Below are 25693 nucleotides of genomic sequence, written 5' to 3' on the forward strand. Positions count from 1 at the left end.
TGATCTGCCTCGCCAGAGAAGAGCGCAATGATGGTGCCAACTTGGGCCAGTGAAGCAACGTCCTCCACAACTAGATTGAAGAACAAAAACGACAGCAACTTGTCTGTTCCCCTTTCCCCAATTCCCCAGCACTGTTCCCATCCCCCCAATTCCCCAATAAAAAAAAATCTTAAAAAAAAAAAATTCTCCCAATGCTATTACTAATTGGTGCTGAATTAAGTGCTGGTAATGAGAGACAGAAAAAACAGGGGTATACAGAAATCTACACTGTATCTCCAAATCTTACTTTAATAAGTTTAAATCTTCACAGAACTTGAAATACACACAACAGTGTCCCCCCCAAAAGAAACAAACAAAAAAACTAGATAAAAAGAGTTCATACAAATTTACATAAATTAACCCTTCTTTCTTCCAACCTCCAGTAGAGCACCCTCTCAACAATAAAATGGCTATAAAGCAGGTAATGAGATGAAAAAAAGAGTGATTCACTGATATTAGGCAATCGCCAAATACTAGTATCACTGTAGAACCTTTATCATTTATTCTTACTCAAAATTTTTCAATAGCTCACCACTGTTGTTTTATTACAAAATTCCTTAGCATTTAAGATGCTATACGTGATTCCATTCTACCTTTTTCAGCCATATTCTCTATCACCTACAGAAGTATTTCTCAAATATCAGTAACATGTGTATCCCTTTTAAAAGAGAAAAAAGTTGCTTAACCCCTAACAATATATACAGATCCCTGTTTGAGAAATACTACTCTTTTCAAACTGCTGCAAAACGCTTGATCACACAGCATCCCAAGAACTGATTTGGCCTTTGCCTGGCTCAAACCTACTACTTAAGACAAACACGAGCACTGAAAGCTCCTGGCAGCAATTGACATCCAGAATATACTTATGATTTTAACAAGTCTTATCAAAGAATTGAAAAGACAATATTAAAAATCTCAGAGAAACTCCAATCCCAATATTCACATACTTGGTCCACAGACTGAAAAGTGTGAGACAAGCTTGTTTAAAGGGTGAAGTCCAAGGTCCTTACTAGGGCACTCCAGGGCCTCCAGGTTTGGGTCCCTGCAGCTCCCACCTCGTGTCCCCCAACACCACTGCTTGCCTCAGATGTCAAGCTCTAAGAGTTTTCACTCTGCACTCGTACTTATCCAGGTTATAGGCTCATCTGGGCTCTGAACACTTGGCCAGTTCTTACTATACTTTAGGACTCACTGAAGGACTCACCTTGAGGAAACTTCGCTGATCCTTCTATTCTAGGGGAAGTTCTATTATTTCGTGTATACTTCTATGACTGTACTTACTAGAATGGCAATTTCTCACAATACATTTTGAGTTTTCTGAGAAATGGGCCATGTCTTACTCATCTTTCAATTCCCAGAGCATCCTGGCAGTACCTGGCCAATAAGAAATACATGTTCACTAAATGAATATCCCCAAGTTCCTAAACTCCAGCCAAATACTACTACATGGTGCTATTATATTTGGGGAACATTTATTGCATTCTTACAACGTACCTGACTCTTTGGCCCTCAAAACAACCTATGAAATTGGTACTATCCTGACCCCACTTCACAGATGAGGAAGCCAAGGCTCAGAAGTTAGATAGCTTATTGCTCAAGTTCACAGGTTATTTATATTCACATCTTTCATCCAAGCAAACTTCAACACCTAGTTCATCTTGGTAGAACCCAGAAAGCCAAGCAGCTTTTTACACATACTGGACATTAAATAAATACTTGTTAAATGAATAATTACATTAACTATACATACTCTCTCAGTATCTTTGGAAAAGATTATGGTACTGAGAGGCTCACTGACATATGTTTAGAGAGGGATATGAAGTAAGTTCCAGGGCAGAGATAAATCCACATAATGAGCTATGATGTCATTTTCTATTGCATCGATTCACTTTTATACTTTAAAACGTTATCTACAGTGAGCATTTTTCCATTATAGAAACTGCAGAATACCTAACAATTCTGTATTTGATAATTAAATACATTATCCCTTCACTCGGAGCGTCATGTCATATTGACAGGTGTGGCAATGTCTACAACTTTCTTAGATTCCAGTGCTGCCAAAGACAAGTCCCAAATGTTTCCTGTACTATACAATGTCTGGCCTCAATATGCCAAAGCACCTCTGCAGACTAAGCTATTCCAGTTGCTTCTTTTCCACTTAAATTTACAACAGCTACTCTGTGGAGGAAGAGAAAAAGGAAAAGAAAAAAGGTCCAATCAGACAGACTTTGCAAAAATATTCTGCAGGTGCAATCTTTCAAAGAATTGTGTCAAACGCTATCTCTTCCATAAAGCCTTCTCTGGCTCCCTTAGCTGAAAGTACTCTTTTTCCTTAGAAATCTTAAGAGTATTTTTTATAACCTCACTTGTGACCTCTATCATTACTAGAAACTGTAATCTCTTCTGAGGACAGGCTTTATGCTTGAATCATTTTTGCACAGAGAAGTACATTGAATAATTTGCTGCATGAAATAAATGTAGTTAAGAAAAATCAACTCTTTGCAACATGACTTAACCCAGTTCTTCCACATAGTAGTAACAGATTAATTACCTTGCACAGAATTTCCTATAAGGATGTTAGAAATGAGTTAAATTGCTATATAAAGACCAAAAACAAAAACAAAAATAAAAACAACAAACAAAACTTCCAGGGAGAATGGTGTTTTGCTCTTGCAAATCAGATTATACGCAGCAGACTTTTGGAAAAGTGTTAGCATACAGAGCTGAGAGAACGCCTGACGACCTGTGTCAGTATTATATTGTTGTTTGTGTATTATGATGCACAATTAGATAGTTCAAGTGAGTTCTAACTGCCTGATAAATATAAGAAAAGAGAAAAAAGGTCTGTTGGAAGAAGAAGGAAAAGTGGGTTGATTTATCTGTGCAAGGTGCTTCAGAAAGTTGGTAAATGAAAAATGTTTTACATTCTAAAAATGCACTTATCCTTGCTGTGTACCCTAAAATCATTTACTTTTATTTAACATGAGCATCATATGCTTCAGAGTTTGGCTACTCAATATCTTTTAACTCAAGAGACACAGTGTCTAGCTGTGGTTGAGGCTCAGGTTTTGAAGACACAGACAGTAAAAGATACACAGTAAACAGATGCAAAGACAAAAAGCTCCTATGTCTCTGTGCTCCAAACTGAAAGCTCTCAAAAGCACCCTGCCACAATGAAGCACAGAAAGCTGAAGAAGCACCTAATGGAAAAACTGTTTGGTGAAGTATGAAAACAGGGAAAAAAGTGAACCCCAAATAGCTGTGAGCAGAATGTTGTTTTTTGATCATGAGACATGAACTTAAAGGTCTGTATATTTCATATTAAACAGGGAGTCTATGTCATGTTCCTATTTGATTTCATATAAGTCACGAGGTTTAGCTGATGACGTGACCCCATCAGACATAGTGGCAGCCATCTTGGATACAGTCCCAGCTGCCTCTGGGAGTCTTTATCATGTTAACCTATTCTAGTATTAAAATTAAACTTAGTCAAGTACAGATATAATACCCATAATTTCATTCCTAGAATGTAAATGATCTACTAAATTGAAAGCAGAAACCCTAGAACAAATTTTAATTTAACTGTCTTCCCTATCAGTCAAAAAGATTGCTCTATGGGCCAGCCGAGTGGCTCAATTGGTTAAGAGCTCGCTCAAGAGTTTGAGCTCTGAGCAACAGTGGTTCGATTCCCGGCCCGAGCTGAGCTGCTGCTGAGCTGCCAACAGTTGGCAGGATAGCTCAGGTAAAAAAAATATTGCTCTAAAATATTTCTAAGTAGTTCTTAGTTAGAAACCTCCTGACAAGTGAAATTACAATTTGAGGTCAATAACATAGCTTATTCTCTCCCCAAATCCAACAACACTAATTAAAGAGAATAGAAATCATCCTTTTCCGACATGCGTATATGAAGTTATAAATGTCAACTGAAGCCAATGGAGTGGGAAACAGTTTAAACTAAAAAATCAATCTCCAATTCTTGGCTGAAGTCTACTTAGACAGGAACATTTATTGAGCATTAGAAGCAGACACTTAATTCTAATCACTATTCCTCCCCCTGTAACTCCCCCACCCCCAAACCCTAATTATCTTAGTTTTGTCTAAGCCTTGTAGTTATCCCACTTACTCCATATGTACAGGCCTAATAAAGCCCAAGAAGGTACGAAAGACCAAGCCATGAACGCAGAAGGAGAATCCAGTTCCACTACTAATTCACCGGCTAATCCTAGGAAAGTCGCCCTTTCCCGACGCTTGGATGATGTGAGGTGATTAAAAAATCCCAACACAGAGTATCAGCATGGACTAAAAGCCTATGCAACTAGTATTTGTGTTATTTCTCAGACTGTGAAATGACCATCAAGAGAAAAGAAAGAAAAAAAAAAACCGGAAGGCTGGGGGTGGAGAGGAGAGGGATGTGGGAAAAGCAAAGCACTAACTTGAAATCTTCTCACATCTCCGTGGGGCGTTTCCCCGAAGAAAAAACAAGGATCTAGTCATCACCCTTACTGTTGCCACAGTGCTGCCTTCCCACACCACCCACACGACACCTTTAGTTTCTGCACAGATTGCAGGGGGGGAGGAGGGAGAGAGGGAGAGAGAAGAAGAAGGAGGAGGAGGAGGAGGAGAAGGAGAAGGGGGGAGAGGGAGGAGGAAAAGGAGGAGAAAGAAGAGAGCGAGGGAGAGATAAGTAGACAGATACTGATTGATTCTGGAGGTACCTGCTACTGTCTTCCCTCTGTTATATCCTATAAGCAAGACCTGGTGAACTTAAGAACACTTGGCAGATACAGTGATTTGGCACCTGTTGTCCCAAATAGGTAGAATGTTTGTTCTGAAATATGCAGAACTAGATGCAGGTGTGACACAAGGCAAACACAGACCACATTCCAACATCTCTAGGTACAGGACAGGTAAAAACATAGGTAATAGGGGAGACTTGGCAGGCAAGCTGATTTCCAATAAAAATTTCTAACAATAAGATATTTTCCACTTTAAGAAAAGCTAAAGAAAAAGTCCCTAAATGAGTAATTAATGTGGAGTTCACTTATATTTTTACTAGAAGATTTGGAGTCTTACATGAAGATCTGCCACATAAAAGAAACCTGGGGGCTGCTGGGTGGCTCAGCTGGTTAGAGCGTGAGCTCTGAGCAACAGGGTTGCCGGTTCGATTCCTACATGGGCCAGTGAGCTGCGCCCTCCGCAACTAGATAGAAGACAATGACTTAAGCGTAACTGCAGCTGAGCTGCCAGTGGGCAGCCGGATGGCTCAGTTGGCTAGAGCATTTGCTCTTAAAAAGAAGGTTGCTGGCTCAACTCCCACATGGGATGGTAGGCTGCGCCCCCCGCAACTAGACTGAATATGGCACCCTGAACTAAGCTGCCGATGGACAGCCGGATGGCTCAGTTGGTTAGAGCGCGTGCTCTTAACAACAAGGTTGCCGGTTCGATGGGCTGCACCCCCACCCCCCACCCCCGCAACTAGATTGAAAATGGCAACTAGGCTTGGAGCTGAGCTGCGCCCTCCACAACTAAGACTGAAGGACAACAACTTGACTTGGAGCTGATGGGTCCTGGGGAAAACACACTGTTCCCCAGTAAAGTTAAAAAACCAAAAAAAACCCTGAACTTCAAGGCCCCACACTGCCTGAAATCTCTAGTCCTAGTAAATTCAGTTACTACTATAATGTCAAGTCAGAGTCAAAGCTCTGTGATTTAGCTTACAAGTAGCAAAACTGGTTGAAATGACAGACTTAGAAAACCGCATTAGATGGAATTTCCAGGAAGGACCTAGGAGAAGGAGGGTTAAAGTGACAAGCTGTCAAAGTACAAAGTTCTACAGAGGAGCTTATTGTTTCTTGACAGTGGTAGGGTGGAAAAGGGGAAAAAATTGACCAAAAGAAAAAAAAAGAAAGAAAAACTAATTCAAGTGACAGCACAAATCGTAGCTAAACAGACAAGGTGCTTCAAACCTGTTTCACAAGATGCAGGTTTCACTAGCAAACTAAAGCTTTCTTCAGCTGCCAAGTGTCTCCCATGTCCAATCAAAAACATCATGCACTTGGCCCTTACCTACCCTCAGGCGTGTGCTATGATAAATGTGCGCTATTGTTACCTGCGGACTCTGAAGTTCCCCCAGGATTCATGCATTTTATTTTACATCTGGACGGAACCTCCTGCTTAAACACTAGAGTACACTCTGCAATACGCTTTCAAGCTGAAGTCCAACAAACCTTGCTTTTAAAAAAATGTTAAGAAGTTTCAAGGAGAAACCTTCCTCACAATCAGACCCAAAACAGTTTTTTAAAAGCAAACTTTCCAATTGCCAAGTAAAGAATATATTCCATGTCAGCTAATTAAAGGCATTCTCCACAAATACCTAATCAAGAAAAAAGTGTTGCCACTTCCAATACTGATCAAACTCATTTCTATAAAGGAATGTGGCTTTCTGGCACCAAAATTTTTTATTTTTTACTTTGATAAATGCATATTTTAAACTGCATAAAAGGAAACCCCAGGAGTGGAAGGAACATCATTTCAGAAGCCTGCAGAGCCACTGTGAGTTTCCTTGGGGATCTGAGGATGGAACACAGATAATCCAGTTCAGTTGAGTCAGCCTTGCATCTGCCTAGACTTCAAAAAAAGTCTCCTCTCCTTTGTTTTAAAAGTAACAATACTTCTTGATTTCTTTTTCTATTTAGGCCAGGGAGTAGACACTTTTGTTTTAAATCTCCTGCCTACATTTAATTGCAATTGCAAGTAAGATATTTGACTCACTTCTCTCCCACCTCCCTCCCATTCACACTGGGAATTTCAAGTTGTGAAACAAACCAAACCTGTCCCAGCTCAAGGCAACCAAACATGGCAACACCTTATTTTAATGGAGCACTTGACTGATGCTTCACTAGAATGGAATCCCTATAAATGCAAGCAATATGCTCAGTCCAAACAAATTAAAAATTACTCTCACAATGAATTCCAAATATTATGCTTAGACAAAACAACAAACTGTTATTAAACTCATAAACCTGTATCCCACAAGCACACACAGTAAGTCTTAAGTTCAAGTTACCAGAATGGTCACACCCCTCTGACAGAATGAACTCTGCCAGCCTCAATAATCTCTCACCAGGAACTCCATGTGTTTTTGCTGAGACAAGGAGACAAAAGGGAAAAAAGGTAGCAAGGCTCCATCCAGACACATGCCCTGCGTGGTAAAGCTTCTCGGTGCTCTACTTGGGCTTTGCACTCTATTTTAATCCTCTTCCTTTTGTTAACACAAGCCTTTACATGGCACATAAAAGATTTGGTCGTGGAGTTCCTTCTTAGGAGCTGATACAACAGAATTAAAAGTACAAGCACAAAGTGCTCTCACTGGCAGGGTTTTCCTCTGGGGAATGGGACACTGTCCTATCTCTGACTGCCCTATTCTCTTCTCCACAGGCCACGACACCACACTGAAGGTAAAAAACCAAGAGAACTGAACCACGAAGAAACAAAAAGTGTGTTGAGATTGGCTCTGTCACCCCCAGAGAGATCACGCCACCAAGGAAAAGATGCAGTTGTATGTGTCTGTGAGAAGCCTGGTCACAAACTGAAGCCGAGTGCTGACTTCTGAAGGGCTGGTGAGGACACGAAAAAGCAAGCAGGTTCCACAGCAGCACTGCTATAGAAACGCCCCAATCTGCACGTTATTTTAAGCCACGGGTGCACAATACAATAAAATAAAATTAGACTCCACACCTGTCTAACTTCTCTGAGTGCTCACTCTGTCAGGAGCTTGGTACAGGTCTGACAACTAAGTTCTCTGCCGCTAATGTTTAAAAAATGAAAGTGTGAATGGCAGCTGCTGCACAATTTACGTGCTAGCATAAAGACTTACAAGTCACTACTGGAAAGAACATGGGACATAGATTGTGCTTCTGGAGTTCATTACATTTTTAAAAGGTTTGCTTAATATTCATGGAGATCACAGCTACATATAGATGATCAAAGGAATCTTGAACTTTGCTCTGAGCTGTAGCTGTTGTCCTATTTGCCATACTGTCTAGTGAACTATAATCAAACATGTCCCTGTACCATCAAGAGCTATCCTTTCCCGTTAGTGTCACCCGGGATTATAGGGCTCCCTCAGAGCTGGTTGTCTATTTTCACTTGATTTCATACAGCTGTTTTTGGTTTACAATTTCTACTTCTCTGTGGTTAAACATCACTCATCTAACAATCAAGATAAATTATATCCTGGTAGCAAAACTGCTCTTCTATAGGAATTTATACAAGTGAATCCACAATGCTACTCTGTTAATAAGAATTCTTATACCTTTAAATATTTTCCCATCAAGAACACTTTCTGTCCATTTCAAGGTTTAGATTCTTACCTCCTCAGGTGGCCTCATTTTGACAACCAAGCAGCAAACACGTTCCCATCTGGACAAGTACTTTCTATGGGTACTAAGCAGGTGTGAACACAGGTAAGGCTCCTTAGCACAGCACCAAGCATGAAACAAGCATTCAAAGAAGTTTATTCTCTCTCAGGAATTGCCTTAGCTTCTAGTAATCTTAGCTCTTCAGGCCTTGAGAGGCCCTTACTTCATATCACTAACCAAATTTCAGTGCTGTTGTAAACTCTTAGATTTACAATCCAAGCAAGAAATTAAACCCTAAGCCAAGATATGTGGCCTATCCATAATGACTCCTTTGGTTTTGGAACAACTGAAATGAGCAGAAGAGATAATCACAATTTATAAACTGTGTCTCCAAAGTTCATTTGTAAAGTGGTATAGCACATATTTCCTTAGACATCACGATGCTATTTTTAAGATCTCAGTGTTTTAGCCTGGATCTAGCACCAATGCCTTGGACATGGCAGGCACGCATATATTTGTTAGATAAAGTTATGACTTCCTGCAGCAGGGGAAAGATGCAGAGCTGGCTCCAGATAAAATCTTTTATTTATTTATTTTTAAAGATTTTATTGGGGAATTGGGGGAGGGGAACAGCACTGGGGAATGGGGGAGGGGAACAGACAAGTTGCTGTCCTTTTGTTCTTCAGTCTAGTCGTGGAGGACGTCGCTTCACTGGCCCATGTTGGTGTTATCATTGCGCTCTTCCCGGGTGAGGCAGATCGGTTGCCGGCCAATGAACGGCCGCTCACGGCGGCTCTTGGCAGCTCACGCCAGCTGCCGGCCACTCACAGTAGCTTTATGGCATCCCCACTGCAGCAGGAGCCACAGCCTACACCATCGCTGGCGACTCACAGCAGCCCAGCTCCAGGTCAAGCTGTTGTTGACCATCTTAGCTGTAGAGGGCGCAGCGTCACTGGCCCTCATGTGGGATCCGAACCGGGGCCCTGCTGCTCAGAGCTGGCGTCCCAAGCCAGCTCTTAACCAACGCACCACTCGGCTGGCCCCAGATAAAAGTCTTTACACAGTCCAAGTGATGTTTATCTTCCTCCCACCTTCTTTATGCACCCCCTCATTTCCTAGTACTCTCTTCCCAAAGTGACTAGTGCCCTCCTATCTCACAAATTCTAAATTTCGGCACCTCACCAGAGAACCATCTTTAATGTTTCAAAGGTAACTGCTGCTTCTTCCTGCCAAAATTTCCTTAAGAAGCTGATCTCAGCTGTACATCAGGAGGGAAGAAATCTGATTAAGTTACTTCAAGATGAAATGTCAATATCTGATGACCTTTAACTTGTCCAGAGATTTCTAACTCTTTAAAAGATCCTGGGCTGGCCGAGTGGCACATTAGTTAGAAGTCGGCGTGGGACGCCAGCTCTGAGCAGCAGGGTCCTGGTTCAGATCCCACATGAGGGCCAGTGACGCTGCACCCTCTACAGCTACAATGGTGAACAACAGCTTGACCTGGAGCTGGGCTGCCGTGAGTCGCTGGTGACGGCATAGGCTGCAGCCCCTGCTGCAGTGGGCTGTCGTGAGCTACCCGAGTGGCTGGCAGCCAGTGTGACCAGCCAGCAGCCAGCGTGAGCTGCCAAGAGCCGCTGTGAGCAGCCATCCAATGGCCGGCGAGCGACTGCCTCACCTGGGAAGAGCGAATTGATAATACCAACATGGGCCAGTGAAGCGATATCCTCCACAACTAGACTGAAGAAAGGACAGCAACTTGTCTGTTCCCCTTCCCCATTCCCCAACGCTGTTCCCCTCCCCTAATTCCCCAATAAAATCTTTTTTAAAAAAAGAAAAAAAGATCCCGACTACCCAAACAAATCTAACTTTGTGTGGAGTACAGAAATATGAATGAAATAGGTCTACACGGGGCAGAGGGTAGTGATGCCTGGAGGACTGTTTCTAAAATCTCTCTACTTTTCAAACTAACTTCCTTTTTCACCACCACTCTGAAGACTAATGATTTTTTTTTACAAGTTCCGTAACTTCTTCAAGTTTCCATGGTAATACAGGTATATGATTATGCTGATGAATGGAGTGTGTACAGGGACAGTACAAGAAGAGTCTAGCTTTGACAGTTTTTTCTGCAAAATGGAATCTCAGCCAAAGTGTTCAGGATTCAATCTGCTATGTCCTCAAAATACAGTCACCTCCAAAGTGGGCAAAAGCTACAGGGAAGATTCAAATGTCAACAATAGTCCAGAATTCTGGTTTTACTCATCCTGAAATGGTCCAGAGGGTAAATTAGATATCTTTAAAAAACAAACAAACAAAAAAAAAGTGTGAGAGAGTGAGGAGGGAATGTCACATATTTCCAATAAACCTTTATGTTTGTGGGGGAAAATGAACTGGAACTAAGAATCAACAAATGTATCCTAAGTCAGAACAAGAAAGTGGATACTTTTGGAAAAAGAAGTAAAAAAAACAATCTATACAGGATTCTGCATGTACGTGTTCACTCTAGCTGCCCTAAGGCATCAATTACTTTAAGTGTAAAAACAGAAAACATTGACTTGGCCAGGGAAAGCAAAAAATCCAGATCCTTAATTCCAACACACACTTAACACTGATGCCTGATATCAGCTTCAAAAGGTAGCAGCCTCATTAAGAAATGGCATAACCCCCTTCCAGCAGCAGGTAAAGGCTTAAAAATCAAGTCAGCGCTGGGGGTCTGGAAGGGGAAATGAAAATGAATTTACCTACATCAATTAACAATGCTATTAAGGCTACTTATGACACGCCTCCAACAATATTTCTCTTCAAAACAAATATGCTGAAGGCCTTCAGAATAAAACCAGCTATTATCCCTACCCGTCATCTTGGCTTTCATTACTCCCACCCCAAAGAGTGACACATCAAACAAACAAAACACCCTGCCCATTTGCAGGGCCTTTCTGCCAAGATCTCCACGCACCCTGACAAGTGTTTATTAATTCTGATGACACTCCAACAAAGAAGAGAGTTGGCCACTATAGCCTTTTTATTTTCCTAGGGGGATATAGAGGACAAAATTGAGCTAGTGAACCAAGGGACTAACCCAAGGTCACAAATATGTCAGAACAGTTAACTCAGGGTTTTCATGTTCTTACTCAGCTCCTCCACAATTTCTCAATTAGTCCCCAGTGGTGAACAGGAAGTATTCCTCTAGTTTGCTTTAAGGACAGAAGTACCTGGAGGGCATAGGGCCAACTTTCTTAAAGGCTGTTAGTAGACAGTACACTGAGTCTTATTATGATATTTAATTTCAAAATAACTGTAACAACAGTTATACAAAATGAAAAGAACTTACTTTTCCTCAAAGTAGCTCCTCTGTAATGAATTCATTGTTTAATCAAGCACCAAACTCTGGACTAAGCAACCTGAGGATATTTCTATAGGACTGAGGTGGTCAGCAGGAAAACCTTAATGCAATTACAATAAACTAAGTTTCCTTACGGACTGGAGGTCCCATTACCACATCCTGCAGTCTTAAAGACACATTTCTGCCTTAGACAGAATGGCCACAATAAGAAAGGAAAACAACTATAATAAAGCTTAATGTGGTTCTAAGAATCCCATCATATGATTTTTTTTTTTTTTTAGCTGAGCCATTCTGCCACCTGTTGGCAGCTAAGCGGTAGCTTAGCTCGAGCCGGGAATCGAACTGCTGTTGCTCAGAGTTCACGCTCTTGACGAAGCTCTTAACCAACTGAGCCACTCAGCCAGCCTGTCATATGATTTTTTAAAAGCAATTTCTAGGCAGTGAAAAATGAAATTCTGCAATATTTTATTTAGCACCTAATAGTGTCTCATTCCATAATTACTAAAATTTTTATTGAATAAATAAAAGAAAAAAGAAAAAGGAGAGTTTGAAAAAAGACAAGAAAGTGAGCATAACTTTGTACCTGGTCCTTGATATAGAAAAAAATATTTCTAATATTACAACAAATACTAAAGATCAATCTTGCTTTAACAACCATCTGAAAAATAATATGTTTCTATTGTGCTGCCTGAGCTCCCAATTTTTAAACTAATGGAAAGAAATAAATATCAGAACTCAATTTAGTGAAGAAAGGAATTCTACTAAAACAAAAGAATGCTGTGGGAAAGGCAGAAATGACCTAAGAATATGATTAATTTTTCTTAAAAGATACTAAAAATTCCAATTATCCAAATGACCATTTGAATTGGAGGCAATTCTTCACTTGTAAAAGCCCAAGACAGAAGAAGAATCTTACATGAGTTGTCTCTAAAGGTAACAATATGAACCCGACTATTGCTAATGATAACGTGGTATTTAAGGGCCTTTCTGAACAAACTCCAACAGCTTTGCACTGTTCCAATCCTTACCACATGCCTGAAGGAGGGGAAAACAGGTATTAAATTTTACTTTGCAAATCATGAAAGGAAGCACAGTAAATGAGGAATCAGACTTGAGGCCAAACAGTGAGTGGTGGCAGGCTCTTACCCATAGCTTCTGGCCCCACTCTGATGGTTCACCCACTGCACTACATATAATGAAGTGTGTTGACAAAAATCGTTTTTTCGAGTAAGGAGAGGATAGAAAGGGGAGGATAGTTTCATAACACCTAGGAAGAAGCTGTACTTTCGGAAAATGTGAAATAATGAAAAGACAACATAAAGAATCCAGTTGGCTCTGATATACAGGAAGAAAGCACAGCACTGATGAGATAATAGCTATTTCTCCTCCCAAAGTTCTGTCCCATTTTCACGTACTTCATGACTTATGGCTATAACCTATCTTCTTAGCTGAGTTTATTCTCTCCCCACTCCTCAGCAAAGAAAACATGTAGAACTGTAAAAAATGTCAGTTGTCAAATCATTAAGCTCCTCCCACCGTCCTCCAACAGCTGGAAGTCTAGGAGTCCCTGGACTTCATTACCTACCTTTGCTTCATCATTAATATCCCAAGTGAAAGAAATGGCATTATAAGCAATCTCCTCAATGTTACTGATGGTATTGAAGCTTTCTTTATAGTCAGCTATATCAGTGATGAAAAGAAAAAGAAATTCATGATTTCTTGTTCCAACATGAGATTATAGCAGTTCACAGTAAGATTCAGTTTTTCATATTACCACCTCTAGATAACTTAAATTAACATGCTGTTGGGTTGAAAGATGTTCAAAAAAATTAAGAAAAATAATTTTTGTAATGGAGGCAAGCTTCAATATCACTTTATCTCAAAATTTATGTCAAAATTAGGATATTAGGTCTAAAAAGTTTAAATAACTGTCCTAAGGTCAAGAAACTAGTCCAAAGAACCACGATTAGAACTCAGTTCTTTTAATTCTTTTGAAAAGATACAATGGGTATTATAAGAGACAAATAAAAGAAGTACCACTAAGATTAAGAGCCGTCTTATGATACAAATAATAGTTTTATACAAAAATTATATACACAGCAAGAGTAGGGGTGCTTCATAAAGCTACTTCACTAATATGGATTTGCACAGATCTGCTGCTATTCCCCAGATGATGAATCTCTGGGTCTATTTACAGACAGATACAAGAGCCTGGTAATTCAGCTCAGCATGTAACTAGGGAAAATAGTTAGGTAACTGCACATCAGCAGTATTTCCTGTCAACTGTTAATTGTTTTTTTTCCCCCCACCTTACTGTCATCTCCAAATAATCAGAATGTCTTAAAGAAGACATTACCCTTCAAAAAATTTATAGCCCGAAAAGCAGGACATTCTTATGTGAGCTGGCTACATAGCTTCTGGCTCACGTCATATGGAAGGCCACTGCATGGGGCACATGTCCTTATGAAGGAAGTAATGTTAAGAGCACTGATTCCAGGAGGCTGAGGACAGTGTTTGGAACAGATCAACAGCTGGCATAAAAATTCGAATGTTTTCAGCAGGAAGTTGATTACTGCCAAAAATAACTGGATTTAGAAAACTGGATGCTTGCGCCTCTGGGAATAAAAGCAGGCTCTGGAGCTACTTACCTATGTCAATGCATCTTTGTTTAGCTGTGTGCTGCCGAGAGTGCCAGTATTTCCAATGCCTTAACTGATCTTCTCTGCTTTTGTCTTCAGCAAAAACCACCATGATCACACTCTATGAAAGAGAATGCATTATAACATAAAGACACTAAAGGGTGAATGTCTTTGGAAAACTTATGCAGTGTCAGATTTTACAATTAAGGCTTAAAACTGCAGTTTTAAGAACGTCATTTAGATCTGCTTCAGACCTGGAAATATGAAGCTCTGGTAGCTTTTATAGACAACAGGACAAAGCACAGAACTTACTCGCACTTTGCTGATGGGGTGGTGGATTCCCTCATTGCTGCTCACTTCCTTTAAGGTGACAGGATAGAACTGGCCTTTGTTCAGGTATGTCATAGTGCTATCTCCCGGCTTCTGTCGAAGCGATTTTGAGGCTTCTAGGGTATATTCGAAGTTGTTCCTAAAGAACAAAAAAAAAGTCACAGATCTCTAATCCACACTCCTGGAAGCTCCCTATGTTTTAGCTCAATCTTGAAATGCTTCAGCGTGGAATATATGCAAATAGCAGACTATGAGGAAACATCCAACTGACCATGTCCTATTATAAATAGCATTTGCTACCTTTTCCGTGATAAATATAATCTTAAGCAACACAGAAATTCTCAAATCTGTCAGATGGACCACAAAATGCTCAATAGAAATTCCAAGAAGTAATGCTAACCATGAGAAGAAGTTTGAAGGCTAAGGATACTAAAGATACTAATAAGTGAAAAAGACTTTGGAAGGAAATCTCACAAAACATGCTGCCAATCTGGTATTTACCCAGCAAAGGTTGCAAACAGGTGGCTGGCAGTCCTCTGATTAAATTCGATTTGGTCTGCACAGCATTTTTTTTGTTGTTTTTGCTTGTAATTTACATGTCTTTAGATGGGCACTCCACAATTCTCTACATTTCCTGTTACCTTATAGTACCATCCATATACCCCCTGAAGTTGTTTAATAGTCTGCCTACACCAGGGGTTGGCAAATCACACCTATCTTTGTAAGTGAAGTACATTTATTTTTGTAAAAAATTTCTTGGGAACAGCCACACCTTTTGTTTACGCATCATCCACAGCTGTTTTTGTGCTACAGCAACAGAGCTGGGTAGTTGCAACAGAGGCTGTATGGCTCACAAAGGCTAAAAGATTTACCATCTGATCCATTACAGGAAAAGTTTGCCAACTCCTAGCCTAGATCCTAAAGGCATTTGAGTTTGTGACTCCTGTACCCTGAGGCAGGTCTTTAAAGGAAGTCTTGATTCTCATAAAATCCTAGACTTTTAAATAAATTTTTTTTATTTCAGAATATACACACCTAAAAAATGCATAAAGTAAAATTATAAAATGAAATCCTAGACTCTTTCAACAAATCTGAAGGTATTTATATATGCTCATAATTAACTTGGGAAATATTCATATTCCAAGTGTGAGATACCATTTTGTGAAGTTTAAAAGAAGAGGTTATTAGGTCAGAAAAATGTTGACTTCATTTATTTTATCATTAGTGAGGCTAATTAAAAAAAATAAATAAATGCCTTATGTACCTGATGTTATTCCCAAATTCACACAGAATCATACACTTTTGGAAACATAAAGGACCTCAGAGATCAATTTAATCCCCTCATCTCTTCTTTTAAGATTCCATTCTACTACCATCACATAGAGAAACCAAAGGAAAGAAAAAGCACCAACACCAAGAATGAAGGAAACATGAAACAGCTCAGAGTTCAAAATTGAATGCACTGAAGCAAATGGCCTCTAGCAAAGAAAGATTTTATTACCACAGTAACTGTAGGAAGACACAGGTGAAAGCCCGCCAAAGCCACCTCTGATTTTTCAGTATCAAATTAACAAAAAGAAATACCATAAAAGCTGAAAGTTAAAAGTCAAATTAAAAGACAACTGTTACCCAGAAACACTGTCAAAAACATAGTCCTCTGAGGTCATGCCGGGCATCCGCAGACTGAGGTCCGAGGGGAAGAAAACCTGAAATATTAACGTGATGAACCACAGCTAATTAACTGGTTATCAGGCTGACTGAAGACCGACACCCACTACAGCATAAAAGCTCGTGGCTTACAGCCACCCCTACTCTTGCAACATTCATTTGAAACTGTAAGTTTTAACTCTATGAAAACTTAGAAAAGAAAATTAAAAAGAAACAGTCATTTTATAAGTCTGTCAACTGCATTAAAGCAATCTATATAGGTACTCAACACGAAGCGCTTCATTACTCCCCTTCCCACCCATCCCAATTCTGTTTCAATTCCAGAACCTGCAACCAAAGTCTCATGACTTTCAGGAGTCAGTGCTATCACTGTACCAAGTTAAGTAGAGTATCAAGTTTGCACACGGTGGGACAGATTGGTACACTTTCTCCAGAGAGGTTACTACTCTGCTCCTAACTCCTTAAGCAGAGATTCCCCCACCCCACGCCATCATTAAACACAGTTTCAAACATCTGCGGTCCCTATCTTTTACCTGATTAAGGTGCTCATCACCACAAAACCCTCGTAAGTATTTGCAGTTCATTTGTAAATTTCACACAATGCATTTGTCAAGACCCACCTGTTCCCTGACAAACTACCAAGAAATACCAAGCAAACACATGATAATCATTTTATACTAAGACCCGTTGCAGGGAGCTTGTTTTGGTCTAGGACAAAAGCCAAAAACAGACTGTGGATATATCTGCTATAGATGGAAAATTATGTATGGAGTTCTCCTTCTCCTTCTCCAGCAAATCACACAGCTGAAATCATAATTGTTAACTCAGCTGCTGGTAAGATTAGCCATGTGCTCTTGATAATAATTTCTGGTTTTATAGGTTTAGTTTACAAATTATACCCATAGGCCTTTTCTCTTAAGAAAAAAATCACTTTTGTTCCTAATCCATTCATTTCAGTCTGAGTTTCAGGCTTACATAACAAGGAAGAGGTGGAACCCAATACTTATACAAACACACAGCAATCTTAGGAAGATGCTTTTGTTTCCTGTACCTCCTGAACGCCTTCCTTGAAGGTCTCTGAGAAGGTAGAGTCTGGAGTTCGCCTTTGAGCATTTGGGGGTTGGGCACCAGAGCTGAACTGGTCAGTATTAAGGTTCCGGTCGAAAACCACCACCCGCTCAGTGGGCTCAGGATGATACACTGCTTGGGGGATTCCTGCAGCAAAGCTGTGGGGCTGGGTTTCTGTCTTGATGGAGTGGGTAGGCATCGTTGCAATGGAGACAGTGACTGTTGTATCGGGAACTGTTAGATGGCCTCTCTTATCAATACCCAGTTGGTTGCCATGGGGAAGGACAATGTTAAATGGCACATTTTTCAGAACTTGCACTCTGTTTTCTCCAGCAGAAATGAGGGACTGCTCAGTCACATTTGGTATGCTGTTTCTTTAAGAAAAACAAAACAAAACTGTGTTTTCAAACTCAATGCTGATACAGTTCTTTCACAGTTTTTATTTTCCTAAAGGCACTAGACTCTTGGGTCCTGTGAAATAATAATACACTTGGTACAAACCAAATAAATAGAAAATGGCGCGACAACCCATTACTAGAGAAAGAAAAGACTTCCTAGTTAATAGATAAGTAAAATCCAAAAGCAGCAAGTAAAATTCATTTGAATACTAAGAACTCAGAGCTCTCCTCTATTACACTTTATTTTCAATAATCCTAATACAATTATCGTATTTACTACAGCCCTGAAGCTACAAACGTGGTTAGCTGCAGTGGTCTAGGATGGTGGTTCAAGCACAGGCTCCAGACTGTCTCGGTTCAAATTCTATGTGATCTTGAGCAAGTTACTTCACCTCTCAGTAAGTACATGCTCATCTATAAAATGGGGATAATGGTATCTATCATCACGAGGTTGTGATTAAGATGATACACTGCAATGTGTATAATAATGCCTGGCACACAAGGGTTCAAGAAGTATGAGTTATTATTACTTGGCCACCACTTTTCCTCATACTTACGATTATTTGGCTTTCTCTTTCACCAAAAGAAAATCTATGATGACACTGTACCAGTAGATATATTTGCATAAAATTACTTTTGGTTTAATAAATACCCTGGGCAGTGTATGACGATTCATAGTCTAGGGCAAAATTAATGAATTTTCAAAGTCCCCTCAAATCATATAGGCTGGTATCTTCAAGAAAAAAAGCAATTTGACAATTTTATACATTTCAAGATCAATAAAATGTTCAAAACTTGAACTATAAATTCACGCCCAGGAATTTATCGTAAGGAAAAAAAGGAAAAAGCCCTCAAAAAAGTTGTTCACTAAGGCTTTATAACAGTAAAAAATTAGACACAGACTTACTCTTAAGAATAGTTAGGTTTTCCTTTAAAATACTCCAGGAAAAATAAATTTTAAAATGAATTACTTTAAAAGTTAGAGAAGAAGAAAGGGTAGATCAAACAGGAGGAATTATGTTGATAACTGTTGAAGCTGGTAATGATACGTGTGGGCTTATACCATTTCTCTACTTTTGTTGTTTGGAAATGCCCATAATAAAAAGTAGAAAATAAAAGACATAAGCCCTCTGCCAAAGGGTAATTATGAAGATTAAAACAGCAACATGGAAAATATTCATCAAACATACTAAGTGGAAGAAACCTTACCACCAAATCCTACCTGTGAATACAACCACAACCACAACCACATAAAATGTGCATGCACACCCAAAGAGTAAAGAAATACATCGTCAGGGTAGTGGGATTGTGGGTAATCATTCTTTCTTTAAAAATGTTGTATTCCTTTATTACTAATAGAACACAGGACGATTTAAAAGGTATGTTTAAGTCTTTTCATGGCTAGAAACTCAAGCATTTCAAAATTAACTTCAACAGGAGTATGGAATATACTTAAATGTACTTCACTAAGTTTTGCTTAGGCAGTTATTCAAGATCATTGGTACTTAATGTTTTTTAATAGACCCCCACCACTGCCACATCCTTCTTAAGAGAACATCAAAGACAAATCAGCAAACACTTATGTTATTACTAAAAACATCCCTTTGGAGGAGGAGAAAGTTAATGCTTTGTTTTCTAGAAAAGGCAACTACATCTAAAGAAACTGGTAACTTCTCAGAGTAATAGAATCATAATTTATTAATAAGAGGAAATGTGAGTTTAGGTATTAAGAGTTCAACTTATTTATCTCTTCCACTAGTGCTTGTTCATTGATATAAACTCTCATCTTATTTTCACAGAAACCTGGCATTTTTCAAGAGCACTGTTTTATGCTCTGAGTGAGACTTTACCTTTTGCTATGATCTGCCTCTGGGTGCTCAACTTCTGTCTTTGCTGTTGATGTCCTTCTCTCTCTTGGAACCTTAGATATTAACAAACATGATAACAATTTAGTCCTTACTCAGTGAAGTACAGCTACAGCCTTTTATTTTTCAGTAAGTTCAACCATTCATGTCGACTGAATGCCTAAGAAACACGAGGCTCTGGGAAAACACGATGACTAAGACAGTGTCTGCCCTCGAGAGCTTACAATCTGGTCTCCAGGTTGACATGTAAAAACCAATTATTATTTAGTTACCAAATAAATCAGGGCATCACAAATTTACTCTGTCATTGAGTTTGGGTCTCATCTCTTAAAAGAAATATCTCTAGTGGTTTTATCCATTTATCTAAATAACATAATAGAGAAGAAACTACTGAGAACACAACTGGGCTCTTTCAACTTTCTTGCTGCTCTTCTCTGCTGCGCTTCCTTTTAGATCAAATGCAAAATGAAAGGATCAGCCTTGTAAACAGTGTACTACCAACATCCAAAGGCTGGTTTCAAATGATAAATTTCTTTAGGGGCTGGCCGAGTGGCATGATGGTTAAGAACTGGCTTGGGACGCCAGAGGGACCCGGTTCGGATCCCACATGAGGGCCAGTGACACTGCCCTCTACAGCTAAGATGCTGAACAACAGCTCAACCTGGAGCTGGGCTGCCGTTGAGTCCCCGGGGATGTGCAGGCTGCAGCCCCTGCTGTAGTGGGTTGCCATGGGCTACCGTGTGTAGCCAGCAGCCAGCGTGAGCGGCCAGCAGCCGCAGTGAGCGGCCGTCCAGAAGCCAGCGACTGATGTGCCTCACCCGGGAAGAGCGCAATGATGGTGCCAACTTGGGCCAGTGAAGCAACGTCCTCCACAACTAGACTGAAGAGCAAGACGACAGCAACTTGTCTGTTCCTCTTCCCCCAATTCCCCAGCGCTGTTCCCATCCCCCAATTCCCCAATAAAAATCTTTAAAAAACAATAAATAAAATAAATAAATAAATTTCTTTAGATACTTTGGGATTCATACTGTCCATTGTTTAAAGGACAAATTGAATTCAGTTTGTTCTATTTCTTTTGATTCTGCTCTTCTCTGCACAGGTGAAAGCAGGCAAACATTAGTGGGTGTACTGTAGAAATCAACCCAACTGAGACTTATTCCCAACACGTACTCCAAAATTTCTAAGATGTTTGAAACTGATATTCAATGTGAATGTAGGAATTCTATTCCTACATCGTTTTATCCTTAAAGACAAAATAAATTGTGACATGTATTAACAATGTGCTTTTAAAGCTTTACAAAGTTATGTAAAACTGACTGATGGTTACATCCAAATAACTAAAATAAACACTTCATTAAAAAATAATAACCCTACACCTGCCAAAAGAAGTTTGACATAGAGTACTCTTAAGATTGTCACCCTTAATGGACAAACATGAGGATTTATCTCATCTTAAGATGTATAATACCGTAAGGACCCTTTATTTAAAACACACACACACACAACCACTGCAATTCGTGTTATCATATGTTTTTCTGGCACTAAACTTGTTGGTTTTCTCCCATTCTCAAAAGTTTCAGTTAAAAATATGTAACTTCAAACTTCATAGTGCTTAGGAACGTACGGTTTTTACACTGATTGAGTCAATAAAACATGCCATAAAAAGAACAGATATATAATAAAGTCTACTTTAAAGGAACACTTCGTGACGACATTTCCCAGGCAAGGCTTTTTTCCAGCATCACTAGTTACTATACAAGTTCCCATTCATATTCGAAGAAAAACATATGTACCTCAGTCTTTCAAACACAACAAGCTGGACACATGAACTCATACCAGAAAATAATTAAATCTTTTGTTTAGGTCCCACCATAATTTTGATAATCAAACTATCTTCTTTGCTTTTTTCCCCTCTGCATTTCTTATATTCAGGAAAGAATAGTTCCAGAATATAACAAAGGCAGGCAATTAGTCAATCTAGGTGGAAAATATTCGGGATTTAATTATTCTGTTATTTTAAGTTTTCTATAGATTTGCAAGTTTTAAAAACCAAAAGACAGCAAAAATAAACTATAATATATAGCCATCCGCACATTCTGCCATTGGTCTGAAAGAATCCAGCAAGCAAAGCACATCCCACAGGCGACAGACAGCATGACTTTGGCACAAACCAGACCAGGTCTGAAATCCAGCTGCAACACTGATTAGTGCGACCTGAGAATTTGATTGTTCTCATGTGCAAATGAGGGATAATACCACATATTTTGCAGGGATCCTGGAAGCATAGGAAATAACACACAGTGTTACAATGGCTGGCACAGTATAGTAGGTAATCAGTAAGTGGGAGCTAATATTTTAGGAAAATGACAACGATACAGATCAGTGATTTCATGTCCAGATATGAACACCATGTCAATCTCCAGGCAGAGAAGAGACTATATTAAATTAAGTCTCATCCAAAAACAAGAAACAAAATATATTCTGATCTTAGAACTAGAAAATCCAAGACTAGAAAAAAAATTTTTTTTTTCACGGATCCTACAATCAAATCAAATCAAAGGCTCTGTAATATTACTAAGGGAAAAGGAAATCACTCTGGCTACAGAGGAATGAACCACTGTCCACTCTGATGGCACTAAGAACTACCTTTGGGAAAATGTTCAGTCTCAATAGGACACATCTACCATCTTCTTTTATGGTAGCTTTTTACCTTTCAGACAGAGCCAGAGCAGCTGGCTACTTCACATGTTTTAAAAACAACTCTTTGATTCTAGGATCGCAGACTTTCAGCTTTGAACCATAGTAATTCAAAGTACTCATTAAACTATTTATAGTCACTACAGAAGCAACTTGCATTACATTCTCCCAGCAAATTACTGTTTTATATGCTGTTGAATCAAGTGCATCGTGGACTGTTGTTAAGGGTTTTTAAAGAGCAGGCAAACCTACCTTGTAATAGTCGTAGAGCAAGCCCAGTGCAGCTGCACTGTCTTCATCTCCATTGATGCTCATCATCGCTTTGGTTGCTGCAGTGAGAGGGTTTTCCAGGAAGGATTTCCAGGCTTCATCCTCACTAGTATAGGAGCGCCGCTGTGGATAAAGTGCTTCATTCTGAAGAACCAACACTGGCCGTTTGCTGCAGAGAAATTAAAAAAACATATATCATTCTTTTCTACTGCAAGGCATCATAAGCTAATTTTTAAAGAACCAAACAACCAATTCACTGATGTTCCAATAAAATAGTCCATTGTTTCATCAATGATCCAAGTAAAGCAAATTAAGACAAAACCAGAAGACAACCCACTGAAATGCAGGCCAGTGGGTCACTCAGTAAGATATAGGGGATTTAGGCAGTCAGGTAGCCTGCAGTTAACCAACACATGGTACACAGGATATTACCATTTGGCAGGAAAAAACAAAAACCAACATTCCAAGAAAATGCAGGCTATTCAAACACTGCACATAAACAAACATAAGGACAACGTAAGACAAAACAGAACATTTATTCTTTTTAGACATATGCAATCAGGACTGTACCCTCTTCCAGAGAGTATACATGGTTCAATCATCATGCTGCTACATGTTATTTCTCTCTTTCTCCTGCTGATGCCATGCCTTAAAAACTTTCCTACCTACAAACAAAGGGGAGAGAAGGAGGGGGTGGAATGAAAAAGGGATATTTCTTTAATCCTCCGGGGTATATGAGAAAGTTAGAATATTCTACTGATTACCAGCAGATTGAGCATGGAATGTGGCCAAAGGGGACTGTAAATCAATAAGGAGGAATAATTTTCTGGTATGGGAGTTAACTGTTTATCTTAGAGATAAACACTTAAGAATCTACAACAATAAATGAAGCCACTGAACAAAAAGATTTTTAAGAAAATAGGTGGGGAATCTGTTTTTTAAAACTCTTTACCAGTTTTCCACACTGGGCAAGAACTGTTTCATTTTAACACTGTAGTTTGGTGGGAAAAATCCAGAATCAATGTAAATCTTAGTCAACTCTTACAGAAGATTTAATTTAAAAGATTAAAGCAAACATTACTGATTCCAAAAACCTGAAATGTAAACAGTCTCAACAACTGTTCAGTTGGTACTATTTAATAAGTCAATAAAGAGAAAAAGTGGAACACTAACTCCAGCAAAATGAAATGTTTTTTTCTTTAAAGGAAAAAATTGTTAATGTTCAGAATCACTCTGAATTATCACTATTCTAACAAGCAAATGTAAGGATCAGTTCTCATTGCAACACACAAATGAAATATGTAAATGGCCTAAAGGTGACCTACCTACTCTAAAAGTGAATGCAGAAAGACTGATTATCTGTTCAAGTAATCAACAAAGGTTAGGATTTGGCAGTCACCCAGGCCCTTTAAAAACAGATACAGATTTAGAAAAAGGAGAACATCTTTGAAAAAAGGGGTGGGGGAGAAGCCAACAATTTAATTTATCTCAGTCAAAATTAAGTCTTATTTCAAAGCCAATGTTTTTACTCATGTCTAGGCATAAAGTCATAGGAGCTTATATTTGGTAGGAAAACAAGTCTAAAGGTGGTGTACTATCTTAACACAAAACAAACACAATGGGTTGTTCAAAGCAGACAGTTTGTTTAAAAATGAAGACTATTTACACAAATTTTTTAAAAAATAAAGAAATACACAAAGGGGCATTTCCTATGGTGCAGACTATAACAGCTACCTTGGGGTGATTTACTGGTATACTACTAAGCTATTATTAATAGTGTAATAGCTACTTCCAAAAGATTATGACAGCACTTGGCTCATTCAATACCCATAATGCTAGTTTTTCAGCTTCCCTTCTTCTCCCACGCCTATCCCAGATTTGTGGAAGCAACAGAAAATTTTAAAAATATATTTTTTTGCAAATGGTTTTGTTTGTGATCACCCTAATGGTGTCTTATATTTCCAAAGTGCGCCTGAGGCCAAAATTTTAGCTTTGGAAATGTACCTTACCTAAACTATAGGAGAGAAATAAACATGAAACCAGCTGCCTTTCTTAGTCTACTTCCTCATATGACAGGCTGTTGCTAGTCCCTAAAGGCTCATCACCGCCTTGGGGGAATCTTAAACCCTTCATCAGTGATCTCTCAAATACTTCCGAAACGTAACTATAGTTCGAGTGATAATTCAATTGAATATTCTACAAAAGATTAATCTACTTAAAATAGTCCATACATAATATCTAACCTTCACATCCAGAAAAACAGTACACTTAAAATGATCCTTAGCAAATCATTATAAAACTGGGAGGTGTACCTTTTCTGCCTTGGATTTACTGACCTGAAATATACTGATTGGCTTGGTGTGATTTACCTTTTTAATTTATTTTATTTTTTATTTTGGAACAATTTTATATTTACAGAAAAGCTGCCAAGAAAATACAGAAATATTCCTCACCCAGTGTCTTCTAATGTTAATGTCTTATATTACCACCTTACATTTGTCAAAATATTTCTTTAATCACAAATTCCAAAAGGCACACATTAGCACAGCACTTTCAAGCTTATCACCCTGATTTCGAAGTTTCATCCTCTTGATAGTTTGAGCATTTTAAATTACAGTCTATCTGTAATTACCATCAATGATGCAAGTGGCAAAATAACTCCTACAGCAATTTTCTCACTCACACAGCCAGCCAGGGGAAAGAAAACGCCAGTACTCCGGAGCACTTCAACTTTTCCCCGAATTTCTCCTTTCGGAAGTTCTGGCAGGCCGGCCCAATGACTCGGTAGAGCGACGGGAGATTACCCGGAGACCTCTCTACCTTTCCAGCCGCGGGAAACTTCCCAAAGAGCTCCATTGGCTCCACTGAGCAAAAGCGACCCGGGTGGGGGGCACGGGGGCATGTCCACGCGTTTAGAGCCGCAGACCTTGAGGCGAGGCGCCCCGAGTCTCCTTCCACGCACCGGGGCCACCAGGACGGTAGAGATGGAGGCGCGCCCGTGAGGTGGTCCTCCTGACCT

The 25693-nt window shown here is 39.4% G+C and overlaps 1 protein-coding gene across 3 annotated transcripts in view; it reads right to left on the reverse strand.

The window, feature by feature from the left end:
* The window catches only part of GRHL1 (grainyhead like transcription factor 1), a 59870-nt gene that overhangs the window by 28519 nt on the left and 5658 nt on the right, over positions 1-25693 (reverse strand). For 2 of the 3 annotated variants that reach the window (XM_019649998.1, XM_019649997.1), the window contains exons 2-8: positions 22657-22843; positions 19693-19763; positions 17428-17818; positions 16338-16414; positions 14691-14847; positions 14388-14499; positions 13325-13419 (exon numbers count right to left, since the gene is read on the reverse strand). In XM_019649998.1, the coding sequence (XP_019505543.1) occupies positions 13325-13419; positions 14388-14499; positions 14691-14847; positions 16338-16414; positions 17428-17818; positions 19693-19763; positions 22657-22843 (1090 nt within the window). The remainder of the gene's footprint in view (positions 1-13324; positions 13420-14387; positions 14500-14690; positions 14848-16337; positions 16415-17427; positions 17819-19692; positions 19764-22656; positions 22844-25693) is intronic. The other variant, XM_019649999.1, reaches the window with a different exon arrangement.

The sequence above is a fragment of the Hipposideros armiger genome, unplaced genomic scaffold (assembly GCF_001890085.2).
Source record: "Hipposideros armiger isolate ML-2016 unplaced genomic scaffold, ASM189008v1 scaffold_137, whole genome shotgun sequence".
NCBI lineage: Eukaryota > Metazoa > Chordata > Mammalia > Chiroptera > Hipposideridae > Hipposideros > Hipposideros armiger.